The 25,747-nt window shown below is 40.8% G+C and overlaps 1 protein-coding gene across 2 annotated transcripts in view; it reads left to right on the top strand.

Annotated features, from left to right (window-relative positions):
* QRICH2 (glutamine rich 2) overlaps nt 1-15,603 on the top strand; it is a 32,584-nt gene extending 16,981 nt beyond the window's left edge. For both annotated transcript variants that reach the window (XM_051994969.1, XM_051994970.1), the window contains exons 11-21: nt 528-650; nt 992-1,066; nt 1,304-1,468; nt 1,791-1,912; nt 5,392-5,457; nt 6,194-6,295; nt 9,272-9,472; nt 10,128-10,275; nt 10,792-10,876; nt 12,548-12,649; nt 15,359-15,603. In XM_051994969.1, the coding sequence (XP_051850929.1) occupies nt 528-650; nt 992-1,066; nt 1,304-1,468; nt 1,791-1,912; nt 5,392-5,457; nt 6,194-6,295; nt 9,272-9,472; nt 10,128-10,275; nt 10,792-10,876; nt 12,548-12,649; nt 15,359-15,465 (1,296 nt within the window). In that variant the 3' untranslated portion in view covers nt 15,466-15,603. The remainder of the gene's footprint in view (nt 1-527; nt 651-991; nt 1,067-1,303; nt 1,469-1,790; nt 1,913-5,391; nt 5,458-6,193; nt 6,296-9,271; nt 9,473-10,127; nt 10,276-10,791; nt 10,877-12,547; nt 12,650-15,358) is intronic.
* The last annotated feature ends 10,144 nt before the right edge of the window (nt 15,604-25,747 follow it).

The raw sequence follows: 25,747 nt of genomic DNA on the forward strand, positions 1-25,747 counted from the left end.
ATGTTATATATACTTCTCTAATCTATCGTTTCCACTTACAGGAAGATGTAAACATTTTGAGGGCAGGAATAATGTAATGAATGCTTGTTAAATGAATGAATGAATGTAGAGGCACTTCCCACACCTCTCCATCACATTATCTGCACTAATTATTCAGAAACATGAGATTTTATGCAATAAAGAAACAGAGCCGGAGGGGACCTATTTTCCCATCTATAGAACATACGTTTCCATAGTGCTAGATTATTAGGTGGAGATCCTGCCTACTTCCAGATGCTGGGCTGGGGGTGTTGAGAAAGAGCAAAATTTATCTCCCAAACTACACCAGGAAAGTACAACTACTCAGTGTTTCTTGAGTACATCCCTTGGGGTTGATCAGTTCTTTAATAGGCTGCGTCTATTTCACATAACTTGACTTGGGACTTTGACATATCCTGAAAGAAAGGTCTACAAGTTTGTGGGGAGGGCAAGAGTTAAGCCATTAGCCTTAAAATGGCTTCCTTTTGTCCTTCGTCCCCACCCCTCAGGATGAAGAGCTGCTGGGTCATATCCAGGCCACGATACTTCAGGTGCAAGGTGACTGTGAAAAACTTAACGTCACCACAGGCAATCTCATTGAGGATCACAGGCAAAAGCAGAAGGACATTGATGTGAGGTTTGGGCCAGGCTGCGTTGTACTTGGAGGAAGGGGCAGGAATAAGAAGGGGAAAAGGCTAGAAATGCATGAGTTCTCCCAGCCACATGTCTGGCCCTTAGTGATTCTCGTGAGGTAGACCTTAACCAATTTCAAAATGGCATACTTAGGTCCTCTATCTCTACCCATCACCCTGCTTCAGAATCACACAGAGGGACATATTAACCTGTAGGACTGGAGATTTTTCTTGGGCTCAAACTTAGCTCTTCTCTTGACATAGCCTCCCTCACTCCCAACTCATTCCACTACATCCAATGCTTTTATTTCTGTCTCTGTCCCTCTCAACCTTCTATCCAGGTGCTGTATCAATCCCTAGAAAAGCTAAAGAAGGAGAAAGCTAACAGAGAACATCTGGATTTGGAGATTGACGTGGTGAGAGGTCATGCACACTTAACAGGCCTGTTGTACCAGCTAATTCTCTGAAATGCATTTGAGATTGGGATGGTGGGGACATGTGGGGGAAAAAAATGAAAGAGAGATTGGTTGCTGCCATGGGTAGATTAGGTGGGTGGTTGAAATGGAGTGTGTCCCCAGAGAGACAGATTCATTGGGGGATGCCTCCATTGTCCTTACCCACTGTGGGCACCTCCTTTAACTCTCCTGAGACAGAAAGCAGATAAGACTGCCCTTGCTGCCAAAGTGAGTCGGATTCAGTTTGATGCCACCACAGAGCAGCTGAACCAAATGATGCAAGATCTGCTGAAAAAGATGACTGGGCAAGAGAAGGACTGGAAGAAAGTACTGGACAAGCTCCTGGTAGAAATGGATACCAAGGTGAGGGACCCTACTTTGGAGTTGGAAGTCTTGGGTACCTACTCCCTGAGGGTACCTGGGCATTCAAAGAGCTGAAGATGGCAAGATCTCAGGAATTTGTACATCTTTAGATGGCATGAGGAGAAAACAAACTAAAAAAATTGTGCCCAGATAGATATATTAGGTAATCTTGCCCTCTATGCCAAGGATTTTCTACTATTTTCAAAAGGTGGAATGTGGCTTGGAATTATTGCTAATAACTCCCCTTCCCTTTTAATTGTTTTCTTGTTCCCTTGGATATCCATACCTTCCTAAACATCAATCCTTGTTTTTCCTGAGGAAGCTGGATCGCCTAGAGTTAGACCCAGTGAAGAAGTTGCTAGAGGATAGGTGGAAGTCCTTACGCAAGCAGCTGAAGGAGCAGTCCCCACTCTATCAGTCTGACGAAGCTGCTGCCATGCGCAGGTGAACTGAGTGGGCAGACACTGTGAGATCACACTTGGGTGGGGGTGGGGTAGGGAGGGGAACTGGAATGGTTCAGCACAAATGAAGGTAAAGGGGCCTCAGGAGTCAGTGGCAAGACCACAGGATGGAACAACCAATCCCGATAGGTCAGTGGACTCCCTTGTTCTGGGAGGGGGGATGGAGGCAGACTTCTTACACCGTGCTCTCTCTGTAAGGGCCCAGGAGAGACTTGGATATGTGTGTGGGTTTCACTCCCCAGACTCCCTCTGCACCTAACTGTTCTATAAGAGTAGGAGAGCTGAAATATCCAGAACCACCAAGGGCCTGATAATATTGGAGTGTAATTCTACCTCCCTGCATAAGTGGGGTTGAACTGGAGTATCCCAGCCTGAGATGATATCATACTGTGAAACTATGAATATGATACTGGGAAACCTGGAAGGTAGTAGAGCTCAGGTCCCAGCTTTTCTGGGTTGGGCCTCTAGAGGGCACTAGCAAATTATCATAATGAATTTGTAAATATCCTAAGTAGCCAGGGAACTACATTAAGTTCCATCCACCTGGAATGAGCTAGGGCAGACTTGTCCTTTGTCAGTCTGCTTTTCCTCCTGGGAAAGAAGATGTGTCAAAGAGAAATAATTTAAGAATTAGCAGACTTCCTGAAAGCCATGATCATAGAGAGATATTCCTAGCAACATATTTCAAGAAATTATAAAGAAAAACTGCTCCAATATCCTAGAACTAAAAAGGAAAATGGGAATTGAAAGAATCCACCCATCACAGCCTGAAAGAGATCCCCAAATGAGAAAGAAGATGTGGTACCTACAGAGAGAAATATGACTAACCTGTACATATGTGAATGTGAATGTGTGTAGTTTATGGATGTGAGATAAATTATTTCTCTCTCATATTCATAACTGATTATTGAATGAATCAGAACCAAGATTTTTCTCCTTTTCTACTTACCTATCCAGAAATCAAGTGGTGTAGGAAATCTTTCTCAAAGACAGTAAAAGAAATTCTTAAGTTTGGACTAATTGGAGGATTTCTGTCATTGTATTTACACAGACAGGTCTAGGAAAACGTGGCTTCCCCCTTTTTGTGAGACAGGTGATATGGAAATTGATGAGTCTTTTTGACCAAGACTTGGATGATCCAAATCACGTACCTCAAGACTCTCATTGTTATATAGCCTACCTTCCATTACAATACTCACTTTCTCATCAATTGTTAACCATTTGGGGCAGCTAGGTGGCGCAGTGGATAGAGCACCAGCTCTGAAGTCAGGAGGACCTGAGCTGTGTGACCTGGGCAAATCACTTGACACCAATTGCCTCAGGAAAAAAAAAAGAAAATTGTTAACCAATTAGAATTGATTATCACCTACTATTACAAAAACTGAAAGCCCATCATCATAAGGAGTTTTTGGCATTCAAGAGTGACACTGACTTTGTTTTATTAATAAACATGCTAACTTTATTAATAAAATAATTAAATTACCCAGAAACTCTCTCAAACTTTTAAAATGTCACAGGTATGTGTGTAGATATTTCTGTATGTGACCATCTTATGCATGATGCTACCTACCCTGATCCTTGGCAAGTTCTCAGGGCTGGGATCAAAGTTTTTTTTTTTTTTTAAGTTTTAAAATAATATTTTATTTTTCCAAATACATGCAATGATAGTTTTCAACATTAACCTTTGTAAAACCTTGCATTCCAGATTTTTCTCCCTCTCCCCCACCCTCTTCTCTCCCCAAGACAGCAAGCAATCCAATATAGGCTAGACCATGTACAATTCTTCCAAACATATTTCCACATTTGTCATACTGTGCAATAAAAATCAGATCGGGGCTGGAGGGGGGGGGGAGAGGGGATCATGAGAAAGAAAAAAAACAACAAAAAGGTGAAAACACTATTCTTTGATCCACCTTCACCATAGTTCACTCTCTGGATACAAATGATACTTTCCATTATAAGTCTATTGGAATTGTCTTGAATCACCTATATTTCTATATTTGTGATGTTATACAAGAAAAATCATACCAAAAGAGAGAAAACCACAAGAAAGTAAAAGCAAACTAAAAAAAGGTGAAACTACTCTGCTTCATTCCACATTCAGTCTTCATAGTTCTATCTCTGGATACAGATGACATTTTCCATCCCAAATCTATTAGAATTATCTTAGATCACCATATTGTTGAAAAGAACCAAGTCCATTACAGTTGATCATCACATAATCTTGTTACTTTGTTCTCTTGGTTCTGTTCTCTTCACTTCACTGGAAAGACTTATAGAAGTCTTTCCAGACTTTTCTGAAATCAGTCTGCTCATCATTTCTTATAGAACAATAATATTCCATTACATTCATATACCATAACTTCTTCAATCATTCCCCAACTGATGGGCATCCACTCAGTTTCCAGTTCCTTGCCATATAAAAAGGGCTACTACAAGCATTTTTGCACATGTAGGTCCTTTTTTCTCGTTTATGATGTCTTTGGGATAAAGACCCAATAGAGACACTGCTGGATCAAAGAGAGTGCACAGTTTTATAGCCCTTTGAGCATAGTTCCAAATTGCTCTCCAGAATGGTTGGATCATTTCACAACTCCACCAATAATGCATTTAGTTTCAGGGTTATTTATATAAAAAATATTTTATTTCCAACTTATGTGTTCCCTGCTTTTTTGTCACAGGGTTCAGCACTATTCTTTTTTTATTATTATTATTATAGCTTTTTATTTACAAGATATATGCATGGGTAAATTTTCAGCCCTAACAATTGCAAATCCTTTTGTTCCAATTTTTCCCCTCCATTCCCCCACCCCTTCCCCCAGATGGCAGGGTGACAAATACATGTTAAATATGTTAAAGTATAAGTTAAATACAATATAAGTATACATGTCCAAACCGTTATTTTGCTGTACAAAAAGAATCGGATTTTGAAATAGTGTACAGTTAGCCTGTGAAGAAAATCAAAAAGGCAGGTGACAAAAATAGGGCGATTGGGAATTCTATGTAGTGATTCATAGTCATCTCCCTGAGTTCTTTCGTTGGGTGTAGCTGGTTCAGTTCATTACTGCTCTATTGGAATTGATTTGGTTCATCTCATTGTTGAAGAGGGCCATGTCCATCAGAATTGATCATCATATAGTATTGTTGTTGAAGTATATAATGATCTTCCAGTTCTGCTCATTTCACTCAGCATCAGTTCATGTAAGTCTCTCCAGGCCTTTCTGAAATCATCCTGCTGGTCATTTCTTACAGAACAATAATATTCCATAATATTCATATATCACAATTTATTCAGCCATTCTCCAATTGATGGGCATCCACTCAGTTTCCAGTTTCTGGCCACTACAAAGAGGGGTTCAGCACTATTCTTGGAGTAAAGATAAGAAATCCCTCCAGTGTTCTTTGTCTTTCACATAACATGATATGCAGGAGGATTTACCTTCAGCTTTTCTATCCCAACAGGCAGCTTTTGGCCCATTTCCATTGCCTTTCATGTGACCGCCCCTTGGAAACAGCTGTACCTGGACCGTGAGTGCTTATATACCACCATTCCTTTAGAGAAACTTCATTTGTCTTCCTAACTCCTTCCTAGGACAGTATCTTCCTAATTTCTTAACTTTCTTACCTTTCTTCCTTTTCTTCTCTCTCTAACTCTCATGTTGAGGTAAATATTTGTAAAGTACCTTGTAGACCTTAAAGTATTGTATAAGTTATTACTCTTATTATTACTTACTTATTTATACCTAATATAAAGACCATCTCCTTCCCTGGGCCTGGGAAAGTGCATTTAGCAGATTGGTGTGGGGGTAAAGGAAAGTAATAATCTTCTAGAAGATGTTAGGAGCTTTTTTTTTTTTTTTTAATGAAATAGAAGTCTTGTTGGATATGTGTTCAAGTTCTTAGGCAAGGTCCAAAGTCCAAGTCATAACTAATATCTCTGGGATGAATTAGTTAGCTACTCTGACTACCATAAAATGGATAGAACAAAGGGGATCAGAATGATAAAGACCAACTGTGCCATAATCTACGATGGTTCTCAAGGCCAAGATTGTACGCCATTGCAGAGTTCAGATCCCTTGATCTGAAAATATATGGCCTTTATCCATCACTGTAGGATACAAATTTTCTTGAAGAATTGATGAATATGATAGAGGAGGGAGCTCTTGTCACTACCTGCCCCTCCCCCAACTGAATTTATGTAGGAATCTTAAGTGGACTTAAATTAATCTGTATTTCTCATGTTGTTCCCATTCCCCATGGACAGAATCATTCCCTCAGTGCCTAGCGGCCCAGGACTGCCAGCACATCGTTCTAACCGTCCCTATACCATCTATGAACTGGAGCAAGTTCGGCAGCAAAGCCGCAAGTATGGGATGGCTCTGGCTGAAGAAGCCCTGTGTGAACAGGGATATCAGAGATAGTGTCAATTTCTAGAGAGCTGGAGAAGATACTCAAAGAAGTATATTGGAGTTGGGTCAAAGGATTTGTTGCTTTGTGGGGATAAGGCTTGGAGCACCAGAAATGATTGAATCATTAAGGTAGATGAAAGCTCCCCCAATCCAGCCTCTCCCCAGAGTTCTAGCTACAGGTCCTAGTGCTGACCGCTTTTTTATGGTCCATTTTATGGTCCTGAGTACTCATCTATATCCTTCAGACAACTCACCTTAAATTACAGAGCAAGGAATAAAACCCATCATTTGGGGCGACAGAGTCATGGTGGGGGCAGAGGAGAAAGTGAAGATGGGGAGCAGATTAACAAGCATTCATGTATAGGGATCAATTAATTAACAAGCATTTTAATAACTTACTGTGTGCCAGGCACTATGCCAAGCAGTGGGTTTACAAAAAAAGACAAAACATGATCTCTGCCCTCAAGGAACTCACATTCTAATGATGAGATAACATGCAAGTGACTTATGTGCATTTAAAATACATGGATTTTAAAAGGAAAGTAATCTCAGAGGGAAGCTATTGGGAGTCCTAGTGACCAGGAGAGGCTCTGGGAGCAGGCATATCTTGAAGACTGGATTTGAGCTGAATCTTGAAGGAAGCCAAGAAAACCAGGTAAGAAAGGAGAGAGCATTTTAGGACTAGATAAAGGCATGGAGCCAGTGGGAGATGAAATGCCCCCGATGTTACTGTATCACTATTTGTTGTTTTTAGTCATTTTTTGGTCATGCCCTCATTTGGGTGTTTCTTGACAAAGGTACAGGTACTTTAGTGGTTTTTCATTCTTTCTCCAGCTTGTTTTAAAGAAAAAAAAAAAAAACTGAAGGGAAAACTGGGTTAAGTGACTTGTTCAAGGTCACACAGCTAGTAAGTCTGGAAGATGAGCCTGGCACTCTATCCACTGCACCACCTAGCTGATTCTATTAGGTCGCAGAGACCCTTAAAGTAGAAAAAGCTGGAGAGATAGGAAGGGTCCAGTTTATGAAATGCTTTTAAAGTCAAACTAAGGATTTTGTGTTGGATCTTGGGGGTCATGGGGAGACATCATTCCTTGTGTGAGATATTTGAGATTCTGTTGAAATGCATTTTTAGTCCCAGGGCTCATAAACTTGACTCCCCCAGATTCCATAAGTCCAACTTGTTTGGAGATCAGTAGAATGAGTGATTGGGCTCAGTTCACAGTTTAAATTTAAAATCCTGTTTCAAGGACAACGAGTAGACAATTCTAGCTTTAGCACAAAGCTGCTATTGGAAAATCTCCGTAGAACTGGCCAACACCAATCTCTCTCTCACTAAATTCCCCATTAATTATTTAATTACTATACTTATTTAATCTGTTAAACAGGAGAGAGGAATGGGTGGCATTTGAATCAAGGGGTCTCTGACGTCCCTTTCAGGTCTAACAGTCAATGATAGTACATTAGCTCATCTGATTCCTCACAAGAATCTTAGAACAGGTATTATCATGCCCATTTTACAGATGAGGAAACTGAGGCCCACAAAGATAAAGTGACTTAAATGGCTCAGCTGAGACTTAAACCCAGGTCTCCATAACCATTGCTTTTTTTAATAGAAATATACAGTGTTTTTTTTTTTTTTAACCTTGCCAAATCATACATTCTGTCGATTTGTTCATTCACAAATTTTTGTAAAATACTCTCTATCTGCTGTGATTCCCCATGACATTGAATTTATTTTTAAGTGAAATTAAATGGTTTTTGATGAGCAACAACAATAAAAACCCCTATTTTCTCTCCCTACTAGAAAAAAGGGAAGGAAAAAAAAGAAAAGAAAAATGTTACCAAAAATATAGTCAAACAAAACAAATGCCTGCATTATGCAAAATGCCTGTTTCTTTGTGTCTTTGTATCTCTATTAAGAGGTAGTGTGCTTCATCATTGGTCTTCCAGACCAATTATATTAAATGTAACATCCTATGGTAACTCCTCTTGTACTATGTAATCTACTCTTTCTTTTGATGACAACCAAAGTGGAAAATTGATACTCCCTTTACCCAACAAAAGAGAACACAAGAAAGACTCTAAGACAATGGGTGGATCTTCTACAAAGGGCTAATGGAAAAATGATTAGAAATTCCCGGGAAAAGAAGTCACAAGGCTTGCTAACTGAAGCAGAGGAGCATTGCCACTGCAGCAATGATAGATATTTCCATATCTGAATATGTATCAGTATCTGTACCTTGCCTTTTCCCATAGGGAATATTTGAATAGTGTTTCCCTCGAATTTTAGAAAACAAAGCTCTTCCCTGCCTTAGCTGGTCTGATCCCTACAACCACCCTGGAAGATTGGTCTTACAGTAGGAAAACAGTAGGAACTATCTCTTGCTCTTGTTGTAGAGAGGATGCTTAGGAATATTTAAAATTAAAGGCAGTAGAGAAATGAGAGCTGTCTTCCCTTTACAGATTAAAAAAGTAGGTCCAAAAGAAGTTAGTTAAAAAGCTTTGCCCAAGATCACACAACTGGGACTAGAATCTTCTGCCCTTGTATGTGAATCTCTTTCTGCTCTACCATATTGACTTTTAAGGTGGGTGATAATTGTATTTCTGTTGTCTCTCCCATACTGCCAACCACAGTGCGGCACACAGTAGGCCTCTAACAAAGAAGAGAATGCAATAGAATTGAGCAGAGGGCTCCTGCCAGAGGCCTCTATTTTTAAGAGGAAATATCTCTCTATTCTGGGGTCTGAATGAAATTTCAGGAAGCTGAACTAGAAAAGTGGAGCATCCAGGAATACAGCCCTAACCTAGGCTTGGAAATAATTGGCCTACTTCCAAGTTAGGGTTAAGGATAAGGTAAAGGGATTGGTCCACTTCCCATAATTTGTTTTGGGACAAAGCATTAACAATCCCTCTCTCTACTCTATCACCCCCAGCATGAGGTTGGGCCCTGCCTTCCAGCGCATGGAACTGGGACAGCTGGAACGAAGTGTAGGCCGCCTGCATTCCATGCACTCCAAGATGCTGATGGATATAGAGAAGGTACAGATTCATTTTGGAGGCTCGGTCAAAGCCAGCAGCCAGATGATCAGGGAGCTGATCCAGGCCCAGTGCCTCAGTTCCTCCTACTACAAACGGTAGGACAATGGGATGCCCTGTACCCTGAGGAGGTGGGTTTAGGAGGACAGTGCTTAGAGATGAGACAAAAGTTCTGGGATAACCCTTGTCGTTCTGATAAAGCATCTGGAATGCTCCAAATACCTCAAAATTCTTATTTGGCCTCTGAAGTGATAGGATTCTGAGTGCCCTACTCTCCACCCTCCTTCTGGGGAAAAAAATGAAATAGAATAGTCTCTCTCTCTCTCTCTCTCTCTCTTTCTCTCTCTCTGTAGTTGATTCATGTTGATCATATTTTTTTTTTTGGTTGGTTAGGGTGTCAATCATTCAGTTAACATTAAGTGCCTAGTCTGTGCCAGAACTGTACTAAGCACTGATGATAAAAAGAAAGACAAATAATAATAATAAATAATCAGTGTATGTGTGTGTTCCCAGTTCACAATGCCTCTTGACTGCAGCTCTCCCGACTGGCCCTTTTTATGCTATTCTTATTGTACCTCCTGACACTCTCTGAGTCACTCCCTTCTTCCCTCTACTGGAAGGAGCATCATCCTCTGACTCCCCAAAGAGAGCTATTCAATTCATCGCCTACTGTCCTGCAGAGTGAGCAGTACATCCTGTTCCATCACCCTCATTATGGTTGTCTGGTGAACCTATAGCTATTGTCTTTCACAGGATTCAAGATATGCCAGATTACTCCTACATGTCAGTGCCACGACGTTGTGGTGGCAGCCATACACTTACCTTCCCCTATCGCCGCTATTCCCGCCTACAGCACCTGGCTCAGTGTGTCTATCCTACGGAAGATGGACAGGCCTTAAAGGTATGGAGGCCTTAGTTGGGGAGAAGAGCACAGGAAAGTGGCAAGGGAAGCCAAGATTTACCTGCCTTAGAACTATAGACCTTAAATTTATGGAAAGTACATGTACCTCACAGACTTCACTTACAGGAAGTTCTGTCTGCCCTTGTCATTCTAGCACATATCTTTTTGAGGCCATAGGGATGACTTTATTCATGAATTGGATGGAAAGGGAGTTATAAAAAAGGTCCCTATGGTCTTCCTATCATTCTTCTAGTTAAGGAGTTCCTCCTAACCTAGGGTCCATGAACTTACTATTTAAAAAATTTATATAACTATATGTCTCTGTAATTGATTTCTTTTGTGTGTATTTTGTGTACTTGAAAACATTATTCTGAACAGGAATCCCTAGAGTGTTTTGTCCCTGACACAAAAAAGGTTAAGAACTCCTGACATAGATATGGATGACTGATGCAAGTTGGTAGTTTGAAGATGGGAGGTCTTGGGCAACTCCATAGTGATAGTGATATGTCCTTGCAGCATGAAGTGGACATCTTGGGCCTAGATGGACATATCTACAAGGGAAGGTTGGAGACAAGGCTTCCTGGAATCCCAAATAAAGAAAGTGAGTATACAGGTGCACAGAATCACCTGTATCCTACCCTGTTAGTGAGTGACCAATCACTAGGTCTGCATTAAGCCGACTTTTATCAGGCAGCTAGGCAACAACACAGAACACTAGATCTCAGCAACCAATAAAGATTTATTAAGAATCCCCTGTGTGCCAGGATACAAAAAGAAGCAGAAGATAGCCCTTGCCCTTTAGGAGATTATAATCTAAAGGGGAAGAAAACATGCAAACACACATACACACACGTGTACCTACATATATACACATATACATACAAGCTATATACAAGATAAATGGGAAGTAACAGAGAAAAGACTGGAATTGAGAGGTTAAGACAGGCTTCCTATAGAAGTTGAGAGTTTATTGGGAGTTAAAGAAAGCCAGGGATGTCAGTAGTTGGATCAGAGGAAGGAGAATGTTTCAGGCATGAGGGACAGGCAGAGAAAAATGCCTGGAGCTGAGAGATGGACTTTCTTGTTCATGGAGCAGCCAGAAGGCCAGTGTCACTAAATCAAAGAGTACATGTCAGGGAGGAAAATGTAGGAATCCTGGAAAGCTAGGAAGGTTTATGAAGGGCTTTGAATGCCAAACAAAGCACTTTGTATTTGATCCTGATCACTGGAATTCATTGAATGTGGAAACATGTACCTCCTCTGTGAGGTACATGTACTTTCCATAATGCACATGAGCAGTTCTGCATTCAGGAAAATCACTTTTGTGGCTGAACGGCAGATGGATTGGAATGAAGAGGTAGACTTGAGGCAGGCTGACACCCCCCCCCCCCCAGCAGTCTTTGGCAATTATGTGGGCCTGCACTGGAATGGTGGCGCTATCAGAGGAGAGAAGGGGCTTATGGGAAATGTTGCAGAAGTGAAATGATAGAATTTGGCTTTGTTTTCTACTCCCAGCATCACCTTCTGTCGACCCCGAGCCCACTTCCCCAACATGCAGAAAGTGCAGATTCCCCATGGACCTTGTGCCAAGCATAGAAATGAGTTCCTGGGGGCAGATTTTGCAACCTCTGCCCTTCAGGAGTATGCTGAAGTCCTCATGGCAGGAAGACCTGTCTATACTGGTTTCCCAGTTGAGTTGAGGGGTTCAAATCCCAGTTCTGTTACTTACTAGCTGGGTGACCTTAGTCAAGTCACTTCCTTGATCAGCCTCAATTTCCTTCTCTGTAAAAGACTAGATCTCTAAGAGACCTTCTGGCTCTAAACCCATGACTCTAAGAGCCATATTCTTTGCCCTTGGTCACTGTCTAACTGGGCAGCTGACTGGTGCCACAGTGACTGAGTCCAGGGTCTGGAGTCAGGAAGACAGCTTTCAAATCCAGTCTCAGACCCTCACCAGCTCTGTGACCCTGGCCAAGTCACTTCACCCTGTCTGCCTCAGTCTCCTCACTTGTAAAATGAGCTGGAGAAAGACATAACGAACCACTCCTGGGTCTTTGCCAAGAAAACCTCAAATGGGTTCTAAAAAGAGTCAAACACAAGTAAAAAAAACAATTACTAAAAGGAAGTGAGACAGCAGCCCGTAATGATCAGCTTCCCAGCTGCCCCCCCCCTTGCCTATGGATCCCTGCAAGTGACCATGTCTGCCATTCTGCTTCCACTGACCCCTTTTCCCTAATGCTCATCTTCCTGCTACCCTTCCTGAAACATCCAGGTCCTTTGAAGAACAAACCAAAGAATCTCTGTCCTGTTGGGCAAAATAGGCAATCCCCTTCAAGACCACAGAGTGCTCAGATGTTGGTGGCTTCTATGTCAGGTAACGATTTGGCCCCTGTTCCTGAAATCCATTTCCTTCCCATCCCAACCCTGGGCCCCTTGGGTCTGGCACCTCCCTATGGACTCTGACATCAAAGGGAAGGAGGTCAGAAGGGAGGTTGGGAAGAAGGGCTTTGGATATTGGAGAAAGAGAGTGTTCAAGACTTGGGAAACATGGGGTGGAGGGTCAAGATTAAGCTTGATTTAGGCATTTCTCCATCCTGGATTCTATCCATGATGTGCTGGATTTGCCTCAGGACAGTTTTTTTTTTTTAATAGCTTTTTATTTACAGGATATATGCATAGGTAATTTTTTGGCATTGACAGTTGCAAATCCTCTTGTTCCAATTTTTCCCCTCCATCTCCCCACCCCTTCCCCCAGATGGCAGGTTGACCAATACATGTTAAATATGTTAAAGTATAAGTTAAATTCAATATAATTATACATGTCCAAACCGTTATTTTGCTGTACAAAAAGAATCGGACTTTGAAATAGTGTACAGTTAGCCTGTGAAGAAAATCAAAAAGGCAGGTGACAAAAATAGGGCGATTGGGAATTCTATGTAGTGATTCATAGTCATCTCCCAGAGTTCTTTCGTTGGATGTAGCTGGATCAGTTCATTACTGTTCTATTGGAACTGATTTGGTTCATCTCATTGGTGAAGAGAGTCACATCCATCAGAATTGATCATCATATAGTATTGTTGTTTAAGTATATAATGATCTCCTGGTCCTGCTCATTTCACTCAGCATCAGTTCATGTAAGTCTCTCCAGGCCTTTCTGAAATCCTCCTGCTGGTCATTTCTTACTGAACAATAATATTCCATAACAGTCATATACCACAGTTTATTCAGCCATTCTCCAATTGATAGGTATCCACTCAGTTTCCAGTTTCTGGCCACTACAAACAGGGCTGCCACAAACATTCTTGCACATAAAGGTCCCTTTCCTTTCTTTAAAATTTCTTTGGGATGTAAGCCCAGTAGTAACACTGCTGGGTCAAAGGGTATGCAGAGTTTGATAACTTTTTGAGGATAATTCCAAATTGCTCTCCAGAATGGCTGGATGTGTTCACAATTTCACCAATAATGTATCAGTGTCCCAGTTTTCCCGCATCCCCTCCAATATTCTGCATTATCTTTCCCTGTCATTCTGGCCAATCTGACAGGTGTGTAGTGGTTTCTCGGAGTTGTCTTAATTTGCATTTCTCTGATTAATAATGACTTGGAGCATCTTTTCATATGACTAGAAATAGCTTCAATTTCTTCATCCGAGAATTGTCTGTTCATATCCTTTGACCATTTATCAGTTGGAGAATGGCTTGATTTCCTACAAATTAGAGTCAATTCTCTATATATTTGGAAAGAGGCCTTTATCAGAACTTTTGACCATAAAAATGTTTTCCCAGCTTATTGCTTCCCTTCTAATCTTGTCAGGACAAGTTTTTCTGGGATATTGGTTGATACAATCTTTAAGTAGTGGCTGAGGTATGGGTATAGGGGGAAGGGGTTAAGATTCTTTCCAAAGCCCCCAAAACAATTAGGTACATTCTTGTCCATAAAGTGGTTTCCTCTCCTTCCCAAGATCTTTCAGAGATAGTGTTGCCCAGAAAGCACAGCTAAGAGAAGTCAATGTTAAAAAAAAAATTCCTAATAAATGGAATGAGCTGCCAAATTCCCCTGACTGAAAGTGTTTACTGTAGTATGCTATGAGGGGGGTTTTTGCTCTGTCATGGGTTGGCTGAAATGGTTTCTGAGGTCTCTTTGAGCTCTAAGGTTCTGAGATTCTGTGAGTGACATCTACCTCTTGGGGCCTCACAACTGGAGGAGGGAAGGACCCATGTGGTCCTTAAAAGGAGGCTCTTCCAGAAACATGGAGATTAGTGAAAAGAACATTAGAGTGGGGAACTAGGTACCTGCTCTGATACTGGTAAGCTGTATGTCCTTGGACAGTTCATTCCCATCTAGGTAAATTGAGACTGTTAAGCTGGATGAGGTGAATATGTCCTATGACTAGAAAGTAGAGACTCAGCAGGCCCATTTGGGTTCATTTTAGACTGCTCCAGGGTATCCTCTGGGACTCCTTGAAAAAGGGAATAGTAACTGACAGATAGTCAGTCATACTCCTATTTCTCAGACCTCTAACAAAGTTTGAGACTGTTCTGCTCTCCCCTAAGGCTCTAAGGAATGTATATTTAAGGAGGAATCTTAGTGTTAGCCCTGTCATCTTTATTCCCACTGGAGTTTTAAACAACATTTAGCGGGATGGGTAAATATACATGGAAAGCAGTTTAGAAGAAATTACTATACCAACAAGCGTGAGTTTTACCCAAAAAAAGGGAATCCTAAAAGAATTGTTGGAGCCTGTTTATTTTGTAATTCACAAGGGACAAAGGGGTCCATTTGACTTTTTGTTTGTTTAACTTAGGTATAAGGATTCGGAACTTAAAACTTGTATCCCCATAAACATTGGCTTTATCCTAACTTTGAGATTTTTAATACAGCCCTATATTCAGTTCTGTGGTCAATATGGCCCTGGTGAAGCTAGGCAAACAAAAGGCCTTGCCCTGTTGGGCCTACTAAGTAGAAAGAATTCCTTAGCACGTGTTTCTTGTAGAACTCTTCCGGACTATGCCCTCTCTTAGACATTAACCAGGTTGCATGGAGAAGGCGCCAGGAGTCTAAACCCCTGTTGTTTCTGTTCTTCTAGCCCAGCAAACAAAGGGCAGACCTGTGTCCTCTCAGGGGCGCCTCACACAACTTAATGGCACACACCCACCAAGCCCCAACTCTGTTAACCCCAATAACCTACCCTAACACATCAGAGGATGCTTATTGAGATGTACACGGATCTCCTCTACTCTGCCCTGGATAAAGACCAAGCAGGAATACCCTGAGGCCTCAGAAAAAACATAACTTCACGCATAGTACTTGCCAATAAATATTTGCAAAGAAGATGGCTGAGTGTTTATATTCAGCCACAGAGGATGGGGGAGGGGGGGGGGGAAAGGGCAGGGGAATGAATGTATGGTAACGGTCAAGATGACACTTCCTTAATTCAACAAAACACAAAACTATTCTGCAACCACCAGAAACCACAGAACAGAATGGAATAATGTATTCTGAAGAGCAAAGTAGTTCAAGATGAAACAGAGATGTAGTCTGCAAACCTGAATCTAATCAGCAATAAATGTGTGCACATTCATTAAGATATATATTCGAAGCATTCCTACAAAAGAAAACACAGAAGTGAGCAGATTAATTGCTTTGCAAACACATGAAAAATACCCCCCAAAAGCAAACAAATATAGCAATCAAAGGAAACACAAATATCAAAATAAATTGCCCCTGGAAAAAAGAGGGAAAAATAGAAAAAGATATTTCTGGGGTTAGAAAAATAAACCAAAAAAAAGGACCATTAAGAGATCTGTTTCTTGGCAATCAGAATTAAGTGACTTGCTCATCTAGTATATGTTTGAGGCTGAGTTTAAGTTTAGATCATCCTGACTATTCACTGCACCACTTAGCTGCCCCTATTTCTTTTTAAAAATGCAAAAGAGACAAAGATAAAAATGGATCTTAAGAAGTGATGGTGAAGGAAAAAGATTGAAATACCACAGATTAACCCTCACATCACTTGCTAAAGTCTTACAGTTCTAAATTGATAATCGTCTCTGAGATAGATCATCCAACCCTGAGATCCATTCTTAGCCAAATGCAGGGTGAGGTTCCTCTGAACGGTGGTGAAGCATTTGCCCAACTTTGCACATTTCCCCATTACAGGGTGCCCTAAATCATGATCCCTCATGACTTGACATTGAAATCTGCTCGGCCTGTGGTGTGGAAGTTCTTCCAATATCCTCAGAGTTCCTAATCTAGGAATCTATGCGTCATGGGTCTTCCTGGGCTACTTGCTCTGGTTCTAATCCTCCCTTTCTATGTGAATGCTGGCTTCCTCAGGTTGAAAGGGGTGGACCAAGGCAGCCATCTGCCAGCGGAATGCTGTGCTGAGTGACAGGGGAAGGAAGGTAGCCACTTGGTGCTTACTTGATCATTGGCCAAGGGTCTCTCAAGGTGTGAGTCCATTTTCAAATTCCAAAATCAGTAGTTGTTTGTCACCTGGAAGGCTGCTCTCACTCTCTGCCCTTAAGTCTTCTGCTCATAGCCTACTCTGGAAGCATATCGGGAAGGCTACTGGGTCTCTTTCCCCAGTAGCACTAGCAGAGGGCTAGGTTTTTAGCCTGCCTTTGCTGTGTTCATTTTCTGTTTCTCCTCTCCATGAGCCACAAAGCTAACTTTCTTCCTGAGCAAACCAGAACTATATTCAGAATGAGGAGATCTGGGGATCTGGAAGAACTGGCATGGCACAAATTTGATGGCTCTTGCCTTTCTCACTGTTTGCTCTCTTGACCCAGAGAGTTCAATGCTGGGTTAGAAAGGAACATGGGAGTGTTAATAGTCCTGTCCTGACACTCCTTCCCTTACCCCTTCCCTCTTTTCCAAAGTGCTTCCTTTAGGATGGCAACAGAGAGGGATACATAGAACTTGTCAGACATTCACATTCCCAGGCAACTTTGGGCCATCTTCAGCTCACAGAGACCTTCCCTACCACAGTTGAAGAACTGCCTGTATTAGGAGGCTATAATGGTCAACAGGAGTTCTATTAGACTGAATGGAGAGAGGATTCCCTGAAGAGTTGTTTCCATGTCAAGGGAGTGGGTGCCTGGACTGACGAAATACTATAAGTACAAGGTACCCTGCTAAGTGCTGAGATATACAAGAGTAAAACAAAATGCCCTCAAGGAATTTACTGTGGAGAGAAAACACATCTATATGTAATATAAGGTAATTTAAGGAAGGAAAGAGCAATAATGACTGGCAACATCAGGGAAAGTTTTGTAGACCCTTTCTCACCCCCAATTATGTTCTGCCCTGCTGTGACTAGAGTGCAGCTCATCCTATTCAGCTCTTGCCCAGAATTATAATTAAATAAATACTATATAACCTTTGTCTCTGCAAAGCCCAGAACAAAACACCTTCTTCAGTCACCATCCCTTTATATATTGTCTCCCACATTAGAAAGTAAGCTCTCCGGGGGCAGACAAGATCATTCTTGTATTTGTATCTGCAGTGCTTAGCCTACAGTAAGTGCTTTGTGGTTGTTCAATCTTTTCTGACGCCCAATCCTTTGTAACCCCATTTGGGATTCTCTTGGCAAAGATACAGGAGTGGTTTACTATTTTCTAGATTATTTTTACAGATGAGGAAATTGAGGCAAACTTAGGTCTTCCTGACTTCATGCCCATCCACTTTATCCAGTATGTCACCTAACTGCAAGTGCATACTAAGTTCCTTTTTTTTTTTTAAAATCCATTAACTAATTTATTCATACTTAGAGAAAATGGGGAATCTAAGAGCAACTAAGGGGTAGAGTAGATTAGAAATGGAGTCAGGAAGACCTGAGTTCAATTGTAGACTCAACTAGCTATTGTTTTTCTTTTCAATTGAAGTGGTCCCTGAATTAAGAATTAAGAGAAGATAAGGTATGGGAGAAGCAGATATGAATTCCAGTCATAGGAGACAGTGTAGATTACACTACTGGTAGTTCAGTTTGGTTAACACAGAGTTTGTGAAGGATAATTAAGATCTAGATCATTAAAGGCCTAAAACTCCACGGTGAAAAGTTCATAGTTTATCCTAGAGACATTGGGAGCCATTGAAAGCTTTTGAGCAGAAGAATGAGTGTCAGATCTTTCCTTAGGAAGACTATTTTGGGCAGCCATTTGGAGGCTGGGTTAGAAAGAGACAATGGATATAGAGAGATCCATTAAGAGATTCTTGCAATACTTCAGGTGAGACATGAGTATCTGAGTTAAAGAAATAACCATTAAATGGAAACAAGGGGACAGATGTGAAACATATGGAAGTATTATCATCAAGACTTGACAAATAATTGGGGGTAGAGGAAATAAGGGAGAAGGAACAATAGGTTATGAAGCTGGGTGAATAGAAGGATGGTGGATACTCAACAGATGAAATTTGGAGGAGGGGTAGGAGGGAGAGTTGATTATTCCTTTTAAATAAAGAGAAAGAAAGAAAGAAATGGAAGGAAGGAAAGAAGGGAAAAGGAAGGGAGGAAGGAAGGGAGGGAGAAAGGAAAAGAAGGGAGGAAGGAAGGAAGGGAGGGAGGAAGGAGGAAGGAAGAGAGGGAGGAGGGAAGAGAGGAAGGGAGGGAGGAGAGAAGTAACAATCAATTCAATCAACAGTTAATGCAGGATTGGAGTATGAGAGAGAGTTAAGGATAGGATAAGTGGCACAGGATATTTTGGAATCAGAAAGATTCATCTTCCCGAGTTCAAATCCAACTTCAGTCATTTACCAGCTGTATTATCATAGGCAAGTCACTTAATCCTTTTTGTCTTAGTTTTTTTTTTTTAAATATTTTCAATTTAAGAAATAAAATACATTTTCATAACAAAGCAGAATAAAAAAGGAAGATTGCACATGAAATTGCAAATCTATTATGTATAATTTGCTTTTCTTTTTAAATATTTTTGGTCAAGAAAACCCCAGATGGGTCCCAAAGAATTGGAGACCACTGAACCACAAGGGTGGGATACATGGGCGAGAGAGTCATCTACACAGAATTGATCATTGAATCCGAGGGAGTTTAGGGGATTACTGTGAAAAGGAGATCCCACAATACCCATGCTAAAGGGATTGGGGGGAGGGAGGGCAGATGGATGATGATTAATAAAGGGAATGATCCAGAACAGAGAGACAGATGGGGAGGAGGACCAGGAAAGAGCAGTGCCATGGAAGCCAAGGGAGGAGATCGTCCAGGAGAAGGTAAACAAGGCACTGAAAGCTGCAGAGAGGCCGAGGAATATGAGCACTGAGAAAAGGTCATTGGATTTAGCAGGATCATCGGTTACCTTGGAGAGAGCAGTTTCACTGGAGGGCTGGATCAGAAGCCAGATTGCAATAGATGGAGAAATGAGTGGGTGAGGAAGTGGAGTCAGTGAATCTACAAAATTTTCTGTCCTAGAATTCTCTCACACTTTCTTCTCTTCGTACCGAGCCGAGGACCTTCCCTCACACTTTACAAAGATAATTGAGGCCGTTGCTTCTCCCCCAAACCTTATGACATCATCCCTCACTCTCCTCTCTTTTTCCTCAGCCTCTGAGGATGAGAGAGCCCTTCTACTTGCCGGAGCTAACACCTCCCTGCCTGGCTTTGACCTCAGCCTCTGGCCGATTTCATTCTTAATCATTCTTCTAATCTTCAATCTCTCTACAAGTTCCTTCCTTGTTGCCTACAAGGGCAGGGAATAAACATTAAGCACCTACTAAGGACCAGCCACTGTGCTAAATGCTTTACAAGTATTATCTCTTTTGATTCTCACAATTGTGGGAGGTACTTGATATTATTGACCCATTTCACAGTTAAGGAAATTCAGGTTAACTGACTTGTCCAGGATCACACAGCTAAGTGTCATGAGTCACATTTTAAGTCGGATATTCCTGACTTCAGACTTGATCCCCTGGGCCAGTTAGCTATCTTGAAGAACAACACAAATATTTCCCATCTTTAAAAAACCTTCACTAGACCCCTCAGGAAGCTATTTTCCTGTGTCTCTCATCTATTTTCACTTATCCTTTTCATATCATAACTTCCCCTATCATAGTTTCCATATATCACAGATCAGCATAAGAAATTAAATGGGAATTTGGGGGAAGTTTTGCAGAAGCTGCAAATGACACATAAAAGCCAGCAGATGATACAGAGCCTATGACCAAATATTTAATGCCAATTTTATAAGGTACTGTAAATATACCATAAAAGAAAAACAAATGTTGTTTGTTTGCTTGTTTTTTTTTTTTCTCACTTTTCCTCCTTTTGATCTGATTTTTCTTGTGCTACATGATAGATGTGGAAATATTTAGAAGAATTGCATCTGTTTAACCTATATTGGATTTCTTGTTGTCTGGGGAAAGGGGAAAAGAAGGAGAAAAATTTGGAACACAATGTTTTGTAAGGATGAATGTTGAAAACTATCCTTGCATGTATTCTGAAAGATAATTTTAATAATTTTAAAAAGTAATTTTTAAAATAAATTTTTAAACACAAAAAACCCCAAAATTCAGACTTCTCTGATATGAAGTCAAAAATCTTTATAAGGATTTTCCATATTTCTGAGGCACTGCACCCCTAATCCCCATAACTTGGAAGGGATAACTATACTTTCATTCTCCCTACTTCCTCTTCTCTCTCATTTCTCAATCCTTTGTATTCTAGCTTCCCACCTCTTCACTATCCAAAGAGCTAAAGGTATTTCCAACAATACCTTAACCACTAAATCTAATGGACTTTCTCAGTGTCATTCTTCCTGACTTCCGTTCACTTTGTTGGCCTCCTTCTCTTCCTGGATACTCTTGTTTTATCTCATTTGATGATCTCGTCATCTCACATGGGTTTATTATCTCTATTTAGATAATACCCACATCTATGTATCTAATGCCAGTTTCTCCAGTCTTACATTTATTATTGTTCAGTCATTTCAATTGTGTCTAACTCTTTGTGATCCCATTTGGGATTTTCTTGGCAAAAATACTGGAGTGGTTAATTCTTTCTCCAGGTCACATACAAATGAGGAAACTGAGTTAAGTGATTTGTCCAGGATCACACAGCTAGTAAGTATCTAAAGTCCTGACTGGAGGCCCAACATTCTATCTACTGTATCACAGCTACTGCCTAAACTAGTTAGCTTCCCATTCTTTTATCTTACATCCCAGATCCATTATTTTACATTGACAGTGAGCCAAGACCTCATATGGGAGTCGTGTAACTGAATGTTGAGGTGAAATTATGATTTATTATCATTAAATGTTTGATGTGTATACCTGTTTTATATACCTGTATTCCTACACCTAGCGTCATGTTACCAAATGTCATTTAGATTTGTCAAATTAGATACCATAGATATCTCAATATGTCTAAAATAGAACTCATTATCTTTCTTCTCATACCCATGTTCTATTGAACTTTGCTATTTCTGTCCAGGATATCATCATCCTTTCAGTTTCCCAGATTTATAACCTTAACGGAATCCTCACCTTCATACCAACCCATGCCATATAGCCAGTAAGTTGCCAAATCTTATTATTTCTGTCTCTAGCACATCTCTGGCATTTATCTCCTTACTACTTATACAGCTACTACCTTAGTCTAGATTCCCAACACCTCTCATGTGGACTACTTCAGTAACTTCCCAGGTGGTATCTACGCCTCAATTCTTTTCCTACTCCAAACTGTTCTTCATACAGCTGCTAAAGTGATTTTCCTAAAGCAGCAATATGATCATATTGCAGCCCCTCCCTCTTTATAACATATTCAATAAATTCCAATTCTATCACTTCTTAAGATTAAATATCTATTTCTTTTTCTGGGTCTTAAAAATTTTCACAATCTGACCCCAACATATCTTTCCAGATCCTAACTCCCTAAGCATGATACAGACAAAATCACCTTTTCTATTCCTCAAATATGACATTTTTTCTTCTGGTGCCTTTTCACTAGTCTCCCATGCACTCCATTTTCACCTCTGATTCATAAAATTCTTCCTTTTCTCTAAGATGCAGCTCAAGCACCACCTTTTACAGGAACTCCTCCTTAATCACCCTTCCAACAACTGGATCCTCCCTAACTACCTTACATTTGTTGTTATTGTTCAGTCATGCTTACCTCTGTGTGATCCCATTTGGGATTTTCTTGGCAGATAATGGAGTGGTTTGTCACTTACTTCTCCAGCTCATTTAGGAAGTACCTGTGGCTGGATTCAAACTCAGGTACTCCTGACTCCAGGCCTAGTGCTCTACCTAGTGTACTACCTAACTGTCCCTACTTTACATTTAATTACTATCTATTTTTCTTTTATTTTGCATATATTTATACACTTGCACAAGCTCATTTATGGAAGATAAACAGAATAGACAGTTTTATTGTTTTAGCTTTTGTATTCCCATGGTCTCACCTAGGGCCTGGAACATAGTAAAAAATAATAAATGCTTGTTGACCAATTGATTTCTAGGAGTCAGAGAATGAAAGAGAAAGGTATAGGACAGTCGTTTAGTGGTGTCAGGATGGATAATTGTTTTGTTTTTAAGGATGGGAGTAGATCTGAGCATTTAATCATTGATTTAGAACTAGAACCTCAGAGGTCAACTCATCCAAACCCCAACATTTTTCAGATGAGGAAACTTAGACCCAGGAAAGATAGTGACTTAACTCTAAGATTTCACAGATCACAATTCAAACCTATGTTCTCAGATGCTATAATCCAACAATAGTCCTTCCATGGTTCCAGTTTCTTGCACATCATAAGCTCCATGGAAGAAGTCAGTAGAGAGATATAGATTGAAGAGGAGAAAAGGCCTGAGGAGAGGAAAGAGAATAGGGTTGGGAGAATAAATAGAGAGAAGGAAGAAGGACCATCAGAGAAGGATAAAGCTATAAATGAAGGGGATTGGGGTAGGGAGTAAGAGTCAGCTGAGAACATATGGTCTTGGTTTTCTCAGTGGAGTAAAAGAGATAACAAAGTGATTCAGGAGAGTGCTGGATTTGTGTCAGTAAGATCTGAGTTCAAATTCTGTTTCAGACATTAATTGTGTGTCTCTGGACAGGTCACTTAACCTGTTTCCCTATCTGTAAAATTTGTGTGTAATTCTGCTTCACTTAAATCCAGTTTCTCAGGCAAGTCAAAACATCACCCCATTATGTCATTCATTGGTCCTCTTCAAAAACTGAAGGATGAATAACAATACAAATAACAGCATCTACCTCCCAGGATTTTTGTAAAATGAGTGTAAAATACTTTGCAAACTTTACCATGTTATATAAGTGCTCACTGCTATTGTTATCATTTGCATAGTGAGTGAAAAAAGCTTTGTGGATTTAAGGAGGAAAAAGGTTTAGAATAATCAGGTGATGATCATATTGCTTGCCCTCTCAATGAAAGGAAGGTGAAGAAGGCGGAAGAGAGAGAATTTGGAACTCAAAGTTTTAAAAACAAATGTCCATAAATTGTTTTTACTCTTTTGTTCTTTTCTTTCTTCCTTCATTCCTTTCTCTCCTTCTCTTCCTCCTTAACTTTGGCGTCATGTCTCTGAAATTTTTTCAAATTTATCCTGTATGCATTCTTTTTTGTACATTCAGTTGTTTGCATGCTGTGTCCCTTGTTCAACTGAAAGCTGCTTGTATTATTTTGTTTTGGGCATTTATTTTCATCCCAGAATGACCACAGTGCTTGGAATACTGAATAAATGCTTGTTGACTTTTTCCTCTTAACGCTTAAAAAATAAATTGTTTTTACATGTAATTGGAGAAAAATAAAATACTAAGTAATTTTTAAAATAAAATTTAAATTTAAAAATTAAAAAAGTTGAATCAGAATGGGTTGTAACAAGTGAGAATTAATAACAAAAGTTAATAATGGATGTAATTAATATGGTTGCCTGATTTTCTCCAATAGTGCTTGGCAAATTAGGAGTCCCAAAGTAGATAGTGAGGTAACAACCTTGGATTGAAACTTGAACAAGACAGTCAAGGGTGCAAGCCCTTGCATGGCTGAACAGGTTAACCACAGAGTCCGGAAGGAAAGTAAGACCTACCGTGGAGCTTCTAATGACTGAAAGGGAAAAGATGAATGAGGGCCACATGATCTTACCCCTCTGGAAGTTGAGCACAGACACCACCATCTTGGTGACCTTTATTCAAGGAAGAAACACATCAGTCAAGAAGCAGTGAAAGAAATCAAAACTCTGGGTTTTTTTGAGCTAATTCTCATCATTCTCAGCTGAGAGACAGTGCTTAGAACCAAAATAGGGAGTCCCCCACCCACTCTAAACTCAAGTCCCACAATGATGGGGTTACTTTAGCCTACACTTGGTGAAGCCAGAAACCTGGGGACAAGAGTGGAATTCTTTAGAGGAAAATGGGGCAGGCAATGTTACTGGAAGTCTTTTCTCCCTCCTACCCCTCAGTGTGGTAGTCAGGAAGGGATGGGAGGGAGCTACACTCTGGCTGGGCAGCCAGGACAGAGTGCTGGACCTGAAGTCGAGAAGACCTCCCTCTCTCCCCAAATTCAAGCCTTAGACACCTACTAGCTGTGTGACCCTGGACAAGTCACTTAACCCTGATCGCTTCAGTTCCTCATCTATACAAATGAGCTGGAGCAGGAAATGGCAAAACCACTATTTCTGCCAAGTAAAAGACATGACTGAGTAACAACAAAAACACAATGGGTAGCAAGGTGGGGAAGCGTCTGGTTATCTGGATGGATTTTCTAGGAAGTCTGTTGTCCCAGGGTGTGGAAAGAGTCCTTCCCTTCCTTTCTGATGAACCTGATAAGGTTTTATGCCCAGACCCTGAGCATGTCATCTCAAGGGTCATCCTCTTACTTAACCAGCTCTGTTCTCAATGACTGGACAACCATACCTCCTTCCATTTTTTTCTCATCTTTTATCCATTACATCAAAGGATCAAACCGAGCCAGCCTCTCCTTTCTCTAAAATCTAATCTGAAGTTCCATAAGGAAAGCAGGGATGCAATTAGGTGGCCCAGTGAATAGTGCTGGATCTGGAGTCTGGATGAAACACATTTGTTTCATCTGCAAAATGAGCTGGAGAGGGGGCAGCTAGGGGGTGCAGTGGACGGAGCACCAGCCCTAAAGTCAGGAGGACCCAAGCTCAAATCTGGTGTGACACGTAATACTTCCTGGCTGTGTGACCCTGGGAAAGTCACTGAACCCCAATTGCCTCAGCAAAAAAAAAAAAAGAGCTGGAGAAGGAAAGGCAAATCACTCCAGTATCTTTGCCAAGAAAACCCCAAAGGGGTCAGCTTCACCAGGGCTGAGGAAGGGGATGCAGAAGTTTGTTTTTTTTTCCTCATGTACATATATAATCATCCACTTAAGGCTGAGGGGATTCCCAGTCACTAGAATCTAGGGTTTCTGAAAGCTGCTTTTTACCTTTAACTCCCTGAAAAACACCAAAGCTTCCCCAAGTATTGTCATTCTGGAGGAGGTTCTGCCATAGATCC

This window comes from Antechinus flavipes, chromosome 4, assembly GCF_016432865.1.
Source record: "Antechinus flavipes isolate AdamAnt ecotype Samford, QLD, Australia chromosome 4, AdamAnt_v2, whole genome shotgun sequence".
NCBI classification, from domain to species: domain Eukaryota; kingdom Metazoa; phylum Chordata; class Mammalia; order Dasyuromorphia; family Dasyuridae; genus Antechinus; species Antechinus flavipes.